The sequence below is a fragment of the Diabrotica virgifera genome, chromosome 3 (assembly GCF_917563875.1).
Source record: "Diabrotica virgifera virgifera chromosome 3, PGI_DIABVI_V3a".
NCBI classification, from domain to species: Eukaryota; Metazoa; Arthropoda; class Insecta; order Coleoptera; family Chrysomelidae; genus Diabrotica; species Diabrotica virgifera.
In genome coordinates, this window is record NC_065445.1 from 48,155,960 (window position 1) to 48,168,809 (window position 12,850).

Consider the following 12,850-nt stretch of genomic DNA (forward strand, 5'->3'; position numbering starts at 1 on the left):
TTCCGCTGGTACTACTCCGATATTTGTTATATCGATAAATAATTTTAGGAGCCATTTGAGTAGTGTTCCTCCTCCATATTTTAGCAGTTCATTATTTATCTTATCAGGACCAGGTGCTTTTCTATTTTTTAGTTTTTTTATTCGTTCTTGTAGCTCTTCTTCTGATATTAGTACTCTATCGTGGGTTTTATTAATGTTTATTTCTTTGTTCTCATCTTCTCCTTCTCCATATAATTTCGTGAAATGCTCAGTCTATTGTGTCTCCGTAATGCTATCTATTCGTACAAATTCATTCATTTCTGTTTTTTGTCTCCTTATCATCTTCCACACCTTCTTCTGGGATCCATAGAGGGCGTATTCCATATCTTTGGTAAATTTCCCCCAGTGTTCTTTTTTTATGTTATCTATTTCTTGGTTTACTCTATTCCTGATTGTCACGTAGTCGTCTCGTGCCTCCGGTGTCTTCACTCTTTTGTATGTTAGGAAAGCGTGTTTCTTTTGATTTGCTAGTGCTTTCACCCTTTCGTCGTACCATGGAGTTTTGTATTTCCGTTTATTTCTGTTGACTTTTCTTTTACCTAAAGCTTCTTCTGCTGCTTGTAGGATACTTTTTCTAATAATTTTTCAAGTTTCTTCTATATCCTTTTTAGTCTCTAGGTTATGGCTGTTTAGCTTTTCTGTTAGTCTGTTTCTATACAAGTTTTGTGTCCCTTCATCTTCTAAGCTTTCTATGTTTAACTTTTCTTCGACTTTTGTATTTCGCTTGCGTTGTGTGTTGATTTCTATGTTTATTTTCCCTGGTACCAGGCCATGGTCGGATCCCACATTGGCGGACGATAGAGTGCGCACATCTATTATATCCCTGGGTTGTATTTGTCTGTTTGTTATAATGTAGTCAATCATAGAGTTACGTCCTCTTGTATCTGACCAGGTGATCTTATGCTGTATTGCATGGTCAAAGTATGTGTTGTTAATTCGGAGGTTATTCAATAAACGAAGTTCTAGGAGTCTTTCTCCGTTGTCGTTGAGCGTTTCTTCGTTAAATCTTTGTGTAACTCCAGCCACAGGTATGTAGCCGAGTCTGGCGTTTAAGTCGCCGAGATAATCTACACTGCTTAAAGCCAAATTGATTATCGGATATTTTGGTTTCTTTCCTTATCCGTCATCAATTACTCGCTCCAATATTTTCATGGTGTTCCTAAGTAATTTAATGTCCCTCTAGTTTATACATTTTTGTTTATCTTCCTTGTTTTTGTAAACAGGTACTAATATACTGCTTCTTCATGCATCTGGCATTTGTTTAACTTCCATAATTCTATTAAATAAACTTGTTCCTGTCTCTCCTAATACTGTCCACATTTCTCCCTGATCCACTTCGTCGTTTGGTATTTTGGTGTCTCTCTGGTTGTCTGTCAAATTCTTCATTTAATAAACTGTCAAAGGACTTTTTCCTTTTTCCATCTCTTCTTTACATCCTGTTCGTGAATAATTGTTTTATTATTTTTCTCTCATATACATCTAATCTGATTACAATCGTCTACTTTCTTTGCTCTCGGTTTGGCTATTTAATATTATCTTTCTTTTGCCTTTCCTGGTATCAAGTTGATTTGTATACGTTTCTGCTTTAGCTTTTGCTACTATTACTTTCGCTTTCTATTTGGCGACCGTATAGCTTTGAAGGTCTGTCTCCGACCTATTGTCTTCCAAATTTTTAATGTAATTCTCTCTTCTCTTTTATTTTTTCTTATACCTACTTCATTTGGCAACCACCAAGTCCCTTTAAGTCTCGAAGAATGCTGAGAATATCATGGACAGCAAGGATCACGAACAAGGAAGTTCCAGGAAGAATGAAGAAGGAACCGGAGATTGTTTTTACCATCAAACGCATAAAATTGCAGTATCTGGGACACGCTATGAGAAATCAGCACCGTTTCTCCCTGCTGCAGTCCATATTGCAAGGTGAAGTCAAAGGTAAGCGGGGACCCGTTAGAAGGAGAATATCATGGCTGAGGAATTTGATAACATGGTTTAAGAAAACCTCAACGGAACTGTTTCGAGCCGCAGCAAGCAAGGTTATGATTGCCAATATGCTTTCCAACATCCGAAATGGATAGGAACCAGAAGAAGAAGAAGTCTCTTTTTTCTCAAACTTTCCTAACGTTTTTCCAAGTATTCCAATAGCAGTCTCTCTGATGATACTGGCCATATTTCTCCAAATTATATTAGGGCTTCCTTTCATGCTCCAACACATTTCTTCTACTATTCTTGCCCTGAATAGAGCTTCTTTCTCATTTTTTAACATTAAACCAGTTGATGGCATTTGAAATGTGTACATTTAGAAGAGTGTTAGAGTCACGAATATAGAAGTGTTAAGGGGAATAGGCAGAGAGAGAGAGAGGGAAATTGAAAACACAATAAAAGAAAGGAAATGACAATATCTCGGACATGTGATGAGAGGCAAAAGATATAACATCTTGAGACTCATCTTCTTCTTCTTAAGGTGCCTATTCGTTCCTGATGTTGGCCATCAGCATGGCTATCCTAACTTTGCTTGCTGCTATTCTGAATAGTCTGGTTGTCGATGTATTAAACCACTTTCTCAGGTTTTGAAGCCAAGATATTCTTCTTCTCCCTGGTCCTCTCTTTCCAAATACCTTGCCTTGAAGAATGAGTTGCAACAAGCCATATCTCTGTTCATTCCTCATAACATGGCCAAGATATTCTAGTTTGCGCTCTTTGATTGTGTTAATTTTCTCGCACTCCTTGCCTATTCTACGTAGAACCTCAACATTAGTCACACGATCCACCCACGAAATTCTCAAAATTCGCCTGTAACACCACATCTCGAATGCCTCGAGTTTTCTCAAAGAAGCCCCGGAAAGTGTCCAGGCCTCTACTCCGTATAATAAAGTAGAAAATACATAGCATATGATGATAGAGATTTTGGTAGCCAGAGGTAAATCTTGGCTTCTGAAAAGAGACTTTATCATTATGAACGCTGATCTCGCTTTTCCTATGCGTTGTTTTATTTCACTTGAGTGGTCCCAGTGGCTGCTCATGTTGGTACCAAGGTATGTGTAGCTGTCGACCCTGTCAATTAGTTGTTGGTTAACCAAAAGCTGCATATTTAATATTTCGCGCTTACTGACCACCATGTACTTTGTTTTTTTCGTATTGAGATCAAGTCCGTATTCTCTATTTATATCTGACATGCGCGACATTATTCTTTGCAAACCATCTAGACTGTTTGCAAAAACTACAGCGTCGTCGGCATATAATGTTGTTCAGACGCACTCCATTGACTAATACGCCTTCCTGTAGTTCTCCCAGCGCTTGCTCGAAGATACATTCAGAGTATATATTAAACAGCACCGGGGACAGGATATATCCTTGCCTCACTCCTTGAGACTCATAATTCAAGAAAAAATAGAGGGTAGGAAAAGCGTAGGAAAGAGACGCGTTTCCTGGTTGAAGAACCTGAGAGAATGGTTTGATTGCAGCTCAAGGCAACTGTTCAGAACAGCTGCCTCGAAGGCCAAATAGCCATGATGATTGCCAACGTTCGTCGCGGAGATGGTAGGTACTTAAAGAATAAATTGATGGCAACCAAATATTTAAAATAATCATTGAATTTGTTTGTTTTTTCTATTTTCCTAACGAGTTTTCGGCAAAACACCTGATTGAAAATGTGAGAATTCGATCAAAGTATAAGACTTTTTATCAATTCATTAATAAACAATCTATTTTAATAAATGTAAGTTGTATCGAATAAATATCAAATTATAATTTAAAGTTGAACGGTTTTTTATAACATAAAATCAGAAGAATGTACTGAGTTAAATCTATTAAAACCGTTAAATTATCAGAAAACTTTAAAACATATTAACTAAACATCAAAAAGAGAAATTTATATTCTAAATCAAAACATTCCACACCTAATAATTAGGTGTGTTAATTATTAACAAAACTGCTTTGACGAATAATCGGTCAAGCCGAATCCTCTTAACGCGTTCGATTCCTCTACTGACTGAACGCCGAAAGTCGGGAAGGCATCGAGACGCAACACCAGAAACCCATCTTAAGTTAATGTTTCCCATAGGCAGAGGGTACTTAAACTAATTTGGACTTGTCAGTGTGTAAGTTTCTGTAGTTTATGTTGGGACAGTTTTAGAAATAGTGCGTCGGAGTGAGTAGTAAATGCGCGCGAGATGAAGACCGGGGTGATTGTTGTTTTTGTGATTTTCTGTTCTTGTAACGCAGGTACGTTTATTTTTTTTATTCGGTGATATGTTAAATTAAGTGCATGTAGAATAATATTTATATCATACCATGTTTTCGTGTTCTATCTGTATGTTTGGCACATTATTTAAATTTCCTTTAACTCTTCACTCCAGTTAATCTTATTCCAATACATATTGTTCCTATGTAACACCCACTTATTATATTTCATTGAAGATTTAGTCCGTTCGCTGACGGTAAAATATTGCAAAACCTATCAATTTTAAAGAACCTTTTAGATTGACTTGAAATTTGGCATACACATAGTAGGTAACATGTCAAAGAAGAAAAGTGATATTGTGCCGATGTGCTTTTTCCATGGGGGCATGGGGGTGACTTTCACTCCTTCTAGGGGGTGAAAAAATATACGTTCAAAATAAGTCCGGAAATGGATAAACTGACTAATTCTAAGCAACTTCTGTTCTGTAGAATTTTTTCACCAAGTTAATTGCGATTCAACAAAAAAAAAACACGTTTTTAGACGGTTTTTGTAAATAACTCAAAAAGTAACTACTTTATTGAAAAAACATTCTTAGCAAAAATATATTACATACATAAAAAGCGAAAAAAATGAGTAAAAAAAGGGCTGTAACTAATGAAAAATAGGTCACCAAATTCTCGCCAAATTCCAAATAGAATATTTCAACGTAAAATATCAAAAAATAAATTACTTTTTGAGGAAAACTCATTACAACTTTTTTAAAGTGTTTAAAAAAGGTTTACCTTTGTTTTTTTAGTTTCTAGAATTAAACGTAAGGAAGTTACGCTCAAAATGAAATTGGCCCCTTTTTTGTAAACAAATCGTGAAAATCAACCCTTAATTTATCATCCCAAATGAAATTAACCGTTACAATTTCACAAGTTGCTCTACTCGTGTATACTGTCTCGTGCATTGTTTATTATTATGATCTGTAAGTTTTATGTGTTAAAAGTGCTTATAGTCCTTGGGCCCACATATAAAATTATTATTTATGACCACACCGTTGAAACTTTTTGTACTTGTTATTTGGGTGAAGTCGGACAAATTTGGAGCTTGGCGCATTATGGTAGTGGGGCGTTTGTCTGTCAAGCTGTCACGAAGTTTTCAATTTTACACAAGAAAAAAATTTATAACCACATTGGTCATTTTATTTCTATCAATGGTTTTTATCATATAAACATCGAAAACAATTTTGTCGGACAAAAATATTGGGCCATATGACGTGTCGGACACGCTAAATATGTCAAATTTATGAAAATAATAAATTTATTACCACATGGCTAATTTTAACAAAATCTACCATAAAACCTTTTTATAATAATGTGGTAACCTTGTCGGACAATTTTCACGGAGCATATGCGCAGTCGGATGCGCCGAAGATGTCAATTTCCTGGAATTTTTTTATTTAGTACCACAGATGTCATTTTTATTTTGTACTGATTTTTTACATGTGCAATGCATATTGAATCACTTGTCAGACAAAAAATAATGGGTCCCAAAATTTTAAAAAAGTTTTCCGAAATTTTCCCTCTTGTCGGAATTTTTTTTTTGAAAATTCGAGAAAGAAAACTACAGAACGATGTTTGTCATTGTTCAAGGAGTATGTACACAAACTTTCAGATAAAAATTTTTCCAAAATTTTCCCTCTTGTCGGAAAATTTCTTGGAAAATTTCACACCTGTAATTTTGAACCAATCAAAATACGTTATTTTGACAGATCACCATGGCAACGGAGGTATTTTATCGGAAATTTTTTGCTCGTGGGGTACCCAACAGCGAATTATAGTGGAAATTTTTTGACGTTTACAATAACAGAACATTTTTGACAGACTGGTTTTTATTTGTTTACATAATTTAGTTTTAATTCATTTTCTATCACTTGTAGTTACTCAAAACTTATGTAAAATTGAAGAATATACTATTTTCTATCTTGAAATGGTATTCCCATGCAAGTACAATGAGTAGAAATTACGAATTTGAAAGCCTAAATAATTGCTGACAAAGCTATGGCGCGCTATTAATCTGTTCATGCAGCTTTGGATTTTCAAATGCAAATTTGGTGTGGAATTTTCTTACCGAATACCACGCGAAGTCAAATTAATATCCGGAAATTTTTTTTTGATCATGAATATTTTTAGAAAATTTCCCTCGTCTGCGACTCGGGAAATTTTCAAAATATTCATGATCTCAAAAAAATTTCCGGAAATAATTTGACCTCTAGTGGTATTACTAGTGAAAATTTCGTGTACAAACCTACGTCACGCCCTTTTAAATGTTGTACTTAGTGTGTGTACCAATTTTCAGCTAAATCGATTCAAAAGTAACCGAGAAAAACTATTTTAAAAATTTTTTGGCAATGCCTCCTTTCAAGGACGTTGATAACCTAAAAGAATTAAGTTTTCTGTTCGTTTGCCCCAACATTTTTGTCAGACAATTACATTTTTTGTTTAGGAATATATGGTTGTGAAGAAAAATGGTTGTGAAGATAAGGGATGCACGAACCCAGCATAGTTTAAAAGTATAGTTTACTAATAAAAATTAAATGTTTTGTCCGACTGTCGATTTGCCCCAATATTTTTGTCGGGCACTTTGATTTTTTGATTTAGAATATAATTACTTTTAGCCTCCTATTTGTGTCGGAAGAATGGTTGTAAATAAAAACATTCCAGGAAATTGACATCTTCGGCGCATCCGACTGCGCATAAGCCCCGTGAAAATTGTCCGACAAGGTTATCACATTATTGTAAAAATGTTTTATTGTAAATAGATTCTGTTAAAATTAGCCATGTGGTAATAAATTTATTATTTTCATAAATTTGACATATTTAGTGTGTCCGACGCGTCATATGGCCCAATAGTTTTGTCTGACAAAATTGTTTTCGCTGTTTATATGATAAAAACCGTGGATTAAAATAAAATGACCAATGTGGTTATATATTTTTTTCTTGCATAAAATTGACAACTTCGTTAAAGCTTGACAGACAAGCGCCCCACTACCATAATGCGCCAAGCTCCAAATTTGTCCGACTCCACCCAAATAACAAGTACAAACAGTTTCGAGGGTGTGGTAATAAATAATAATTTTATATGTGAGCCCAAGGACTATTATTTTTGTTGAAAGGGCTTGAACTAGTCAATAATCACGAGTGTATACAAATTTTGAATAGCCATATCTTAACAAATTTTGGCCTTACAGAAAAACAAAAAGTTCAAAATATTCAGAAAAGTAAAACCTACATTTTTTACTGTTTGTGATTTTTGGTATCGCTAATAAATTTTAAGTTATTTAAAAAAAAAAGCATTTTTTTTCAAAATTCAAAATTAAATAAAAAGATATGAAAAAAAAATTTAAGAAACGCTTTTCTTTAGTTACGAGTGCCGAAATTTAAAATATTATAAAAAATCAACTAAAAAGCAAAAAATAAAAAAAATTGAAAAAATCTAACACATTCGTTAAAGAAAAGCGTGGCGCGTCTTCATAGAATAAACTGTGTTCGCCCCACGCTTTTCTTTAACGAATGTGTTAGATTTTTTAAATTTTTTTTTATTTTTTGCTTTTTAGTTGATTTTTTATAATATTTTTAAATTTAGGCATTCGTAACTAAAGAAAAGCGTTTCTTAAAAATTTTTCTTTTATATTTCTTTATTTTTTACTTTTTAGTCTTACACTTTTCAAACATTAAAATATATCGTCATGTTTATTAAAATATGTATAAAACATATGATGTAGGTACAAACATTAAAAACACTGGTCAACATGGAAAAATGAACAGACACTCTGATGGGTGTTCTTAACTAATTTTGGGTCGCTGAACTCGAATATGACCTCCGTTTTTTTCCATCACCCTCCATTTTTCCGCTCCCCCCTATTCTTGCCAAAATAGTGGTGAAATAGGTAAATTTCGTTTAATTTGCTCATTTCGCCGCGATAAATAGATTAAAATTACAGTAAAATAATGATTAAGATTATGCCCAACGATAAACATAATTGGGGATCCGAGGGGGCAAAAAAAGGGGAAGAAAGGGGTATTTTTCTGAAAAAACCGTAAAAAATCAGCATTTTTCAGTATTTTTTTTGGAAAAAAAGCGACATTACAGGCCTTTTGCCATTTTTTACACCTTCCCACTACCCCTTTGCACCTTTCTATCTCTCTTTTTCACCCCCCCCCCTTCTCTCTTTTACACTACTTGAATTCGCAAGCAAGCACCTGTCAGTTGCAGTGAGCGTGTTGTTCGAGACAGACTGTCTCGAAGTTTTTAAAAGTGAGGTGTTTGAGTTTAGCACACGTGTTTTTTTTCTGTGCTTCACGTACATTTCTTTGTAAAGTTTTTGGAGTTGCAATGCCGCGTTTTTGTAAGAATGATGTGAATTCTTTCTGTTATATTTGTGGAGAAGTAACTTTTAAGAATCAAAGGAGACCTTTAAATAAGATGGTTCGAAAAGCTTATGAGCATTATTTCGGTTGCAAAGTCGGGGATCAAGACAAGCCATGGGCCCCAAAATTATGTTGCAATAGTTGTTACACTAATTTAAGTTCGTGGTTACGTGGGAAATCACGTCCGATATCCTTCGCTGTACCAATGGTCTGGCGTGAGCCCACTTCTCATGCCGAGGACTGTTATTTTTGTATGACGAAAATATCTGGATTTTCGCGAAAATCGAAACGTACCATCACTTATCCGAATATCCCTTCGGCAATTAGACCCGTGGAACATAGTAATATGCTGCCTGTTCCCATACCACCCGTAAACTACACCCTAGATGATGAAGAATCAGCAACTGAACAGAATGCGTCACCACTGGAAGAGGAGACCTCACATGGGAGCCAAGATGGAGACTACATGCCTAACGGTTCGAACGAACCACAACTTTTTACTCAGGAGGAATTGAACGACTTAGTTCGCGATTTAGACCTGCCTAAAATAAAAGCTGAGCTTCTTGGTTCACGACTTCAGCAGAAAAATCTCCTACAGAAAGATGTCAATATTACGTTTTTCAGAAAAGGAAATTCCGCCTTCATTTCTTTTTTCTCGCGATGATGATGATAAAGATTTAATTAGCTGTAACAACATTGCAGGACTAATGACTGAGCTAAAAATACCATACGTATCTGAAAACTGGAGACTTTTCATTGATTCCTCAAAAACTAGTTTAAAAGCGGTTTTACTTAATAATGGAAATGATCTACCATCGGTCCCTGTTGCCTATGCAACCAGTATGAAGGAAACATATGACAATCTAAGAAAAATTTTGGAAAAAATTAGTTACGATCATCATCAATGGAATATTTGTGCTGACCTCAAAGTAGTGGCAATATTAACTGGATTGCAAGCTGGATACACTAAATTTTGTTGCTTTCTTTGTGAATGGGACAGCCGTGCTAAAGATCAACATTATGTGCGAAAAGACTGGCCCTTGCGCGTGAATGATATTCCCGGTTGTAAAAACATCGCTTTTGGTGCCTTAGTAGGCAAAAAAAAATCATTATACCTCCACTTCACATTAAGCTGGGCCTTTTTAAACAATTCGTTAAGGCTCTAAATAGGGATGGTAAAGGATTCTTATACCTGAAGCAAAAATTTCCGCATATAAGTGATGCCAAAATCAAAGAAGGCGTATTTGTGGGACCCCAGATTAAACAGTTATTTGATGACGATGCTTTCTCCAACAGTTTGTCAAGAAAAGAGAAAAGAGCCTGGGAATCTTTTGTTTTTGTTTGTCGCAATTTTCTTGGAAACAAAAGGTCAGATGACTATCAACAACGAATTGATGAGCTACTTAAATCTTACAAGGCTTTAGGTTGCAATATGTCATTGAAAGTCCATTTTCTCCACTCCCACCTGAGTTTTTTCCCGGAAAATTGTGGAGCCGTTTCGGACGAGCATGGTGAAAGATTTCATCAGCAGATTGCCCAAATGGAGAAGAGATACGCTGGAAAATGGAACCCTAGTATGTTGGCTGACTACTGTTGGACTCAAATTCGAGAAACACCGGAGGACGCTTACAAAAGGAGAAAAATTTCCAAGTAGATGCAGGTATGTTTTTTTTCAGACTTTTTGATTGCTTAGCCTTATGATTAATTTCAATACTTTTTCTCCCCCTCCACCTTGTCTAATCATATTTTTGTCATAATTCTCAGATACAATCAAAACCATATAAGAGTTTGTTTCAAATAAATAGGTAACTTCTTTTTTTTTGTACATCCATATTTATGTTTTTTTTTTCTTGTTGAAGAACGAGGGGGCTTTAAGGGGGGAGGGTGAAAAAGAGAGATATGATGATGCAAGGCGGTTCAAGGGGGGTATTGGGAAGGTGTAAAAAATGGCAAAAGGCCTGTAATGTCGCTTTTTTTCCAAAAAAAATACTGAAAAATGCTGATTTTTTACGTTTTTTTCAGAAAAATACCCCTTTCTTCCCCTTTTTTCGCCCCCTCGGATCCCCAATTATGTTTATCGTTGGGCATAATCTTAATCATTATTTTACTGTAATTTTAATCTATAAGTTGGCATTTATCGCGGCGAAATGAGCAAATTAAACGAAATTTACCTATTTCACCACTATTTTGGCAAGCATAGGGGGGAGCGGAAAAATGGAGGGTGATGAAAAAAAAACGGAGGTCATATTCGAGTTCAGCGACCCAAAATTAGTAAAGAACACCCATCAGAGTGTCTGTTCATTTTTTTTCAATTTTTTTTGTTGACCAGTGAAATTAGTCGGAATCGGCAAAAAATTTGAAACTTTATTGCATAACGTAAACAATTAACGAAGGAAGTGAAATTATGTATAGTTCATATAACTAGCTACAATCTGTAAAAGTTTCAAGTTTCTTCATTGTAAAAAACAAGAGATTTTAATAATTTTCTGTTAAAATCGTTTTTTTATTTAGACAATTAATAAACATAAACTATTTTTTTTTATTATTCGTGTATTGTTTCCGCGAATGCATATGTCTGCAAATTTTGAGTCATTTGCATTGAGCAAAAAGTAGTCAAATTAACGTCCAAAGATTTGACCCAAACGATTGAAATAAAGAAAAGTGTTTAATTAATACGCCAAAACGAATGCGTTAATGTTAATTGTAGCACAAAACCTCTCTACCGGTGGTTTTTCTAAGACTACGATAAAAACAGGAATTTTTTTAATTCGAGGTTTGGTTTAACGATGGCTTAGTGTGAAAACCTCGTATCTCATTGTACAGAAAATTTTACATGAGTGACTTTAAACTGAATTTCTGCATACTCTAACCCAAAATATATATGAAAAATGTATGTGTAATGATCTAAACATACTCAGAATCAAAAATATGTAAACATAGTTTTTTTGTTTTAAGTTATAGTACATATGCAGAAATTAAGTTTAAAGTTTTTTTTTTTTTTTTTTTAATGAATTTGATGGCCTTGGCCGAGCCAATTAGCCAGACATTTTGTTATTTTAAAAACAAACAAATTTGATTTTTCAATCAGAGGAATTTTTCTGTATTTCTAACTCTAAATACATAACAAACTAACATTATTATCTACAATTATTATCTACATAATACTCTGTTTTGGTTGTTCATTTTTTTTTGTAAATTTTTATTTTTTTTTTGTATTTTTTTTGCATTTTTTTTATATTTTTAATTTGTTTTTTTTTTATTAATTTTTTTTATTGTTATTTTTTATAAATTGTTTTTTTTTACTACGCTAAGACGTAAACCCGATTCATCCTCGCGGAGGTTTACATCTTCTTAGTTTTTTTTTGCTTTTTTTTATTTTTTCTGTTTTTTTTTTCTTTTTTTTTCTTTTTTTTTTTCTTTTCTTTTTCTCTTTTTTTTTGTTCTTTTTCTTTTTTCAATTATAATATACAATAATTACTTAAATCTACAGGATTTAAAACAAAATAACAACAAAACAAACATGTTTGTTTTGTTTTAACAAACATGCAGTGGCGGCTCGTGATTTTTACAATAGGGGAGGCTATACCTAACTGTAAAATATCTAGACAAATTTGCACTAGCAAAAAGATGCGCCAAAAAATGTAATTTAAGGCCCCATCTTTTGACCATTTTTTACTTACATTTCATAATATCATCCTAATTCATAATTTCATGATATCATCATTTTAAAAATAGTTAGTCTAATAGTAAAAGTTTAATATCAAAGTTTGTGTCGTTTATTTGTTAACAATTCCATCTATTTGTAAATAGATACCTATGCATATCAAAATAAATACAGATTTAAAGTTTTGCAGTCCATACATAATGAAGCTTCAAATTTTTTAAGATACTCAACTGAATTTTTTTAATTCTAAACGCGGCCTACTGCGAATTCAAAAACACGATAAATTACCGATATTTTGCTTTGAGTTAGAGATATCGGAAAAAGTTATTTGAGCAAGTTGTTCCAAATATTATTATAAACCCACATACCAAATTTCATAACAAAATTCGCACTTTTAGATTTTTCATTATTTTTAGTCAGGACCCTAAAATTCGTTGTCCCGAGACGCACCCAACCACCCAACGGAGCTGAGAAGCTACACTGCCTCCCTTGGTATATCTCCGGGCAGCGTGTGATGGCGCCGTAGATGCCACTGTTAGGAGACCGGGTCTC

The 12,850-nt window shown here is 34.1% G+C and overlaps 1 protein-coding gene across 1 annotated transcript in view; it reads left to right on the forward strand.

Moving 5' to 3' along the window:
• The first annotated feature begins 4,018 nt into the window (after positions 1–4,018).
• Positions 4,019–12,850, forward strand: part of LOC114325822 (mucin-12-like) — a 95,900-nt gene continuing 87,068 nt past the window's right edge. Inside the window, exon 1 of the mRNA XM_028273953.2 lies at positions 4,019–4,260. Within this exon, the coding sequence (XP_028129754.2) occupies positions 4,209–4,260 (52 nt within the window). The 5' untranslated portion in view covers positions 4,019–4,208. The remainder of the gene's footprint in view (positions 4,261–12,850) is intronic.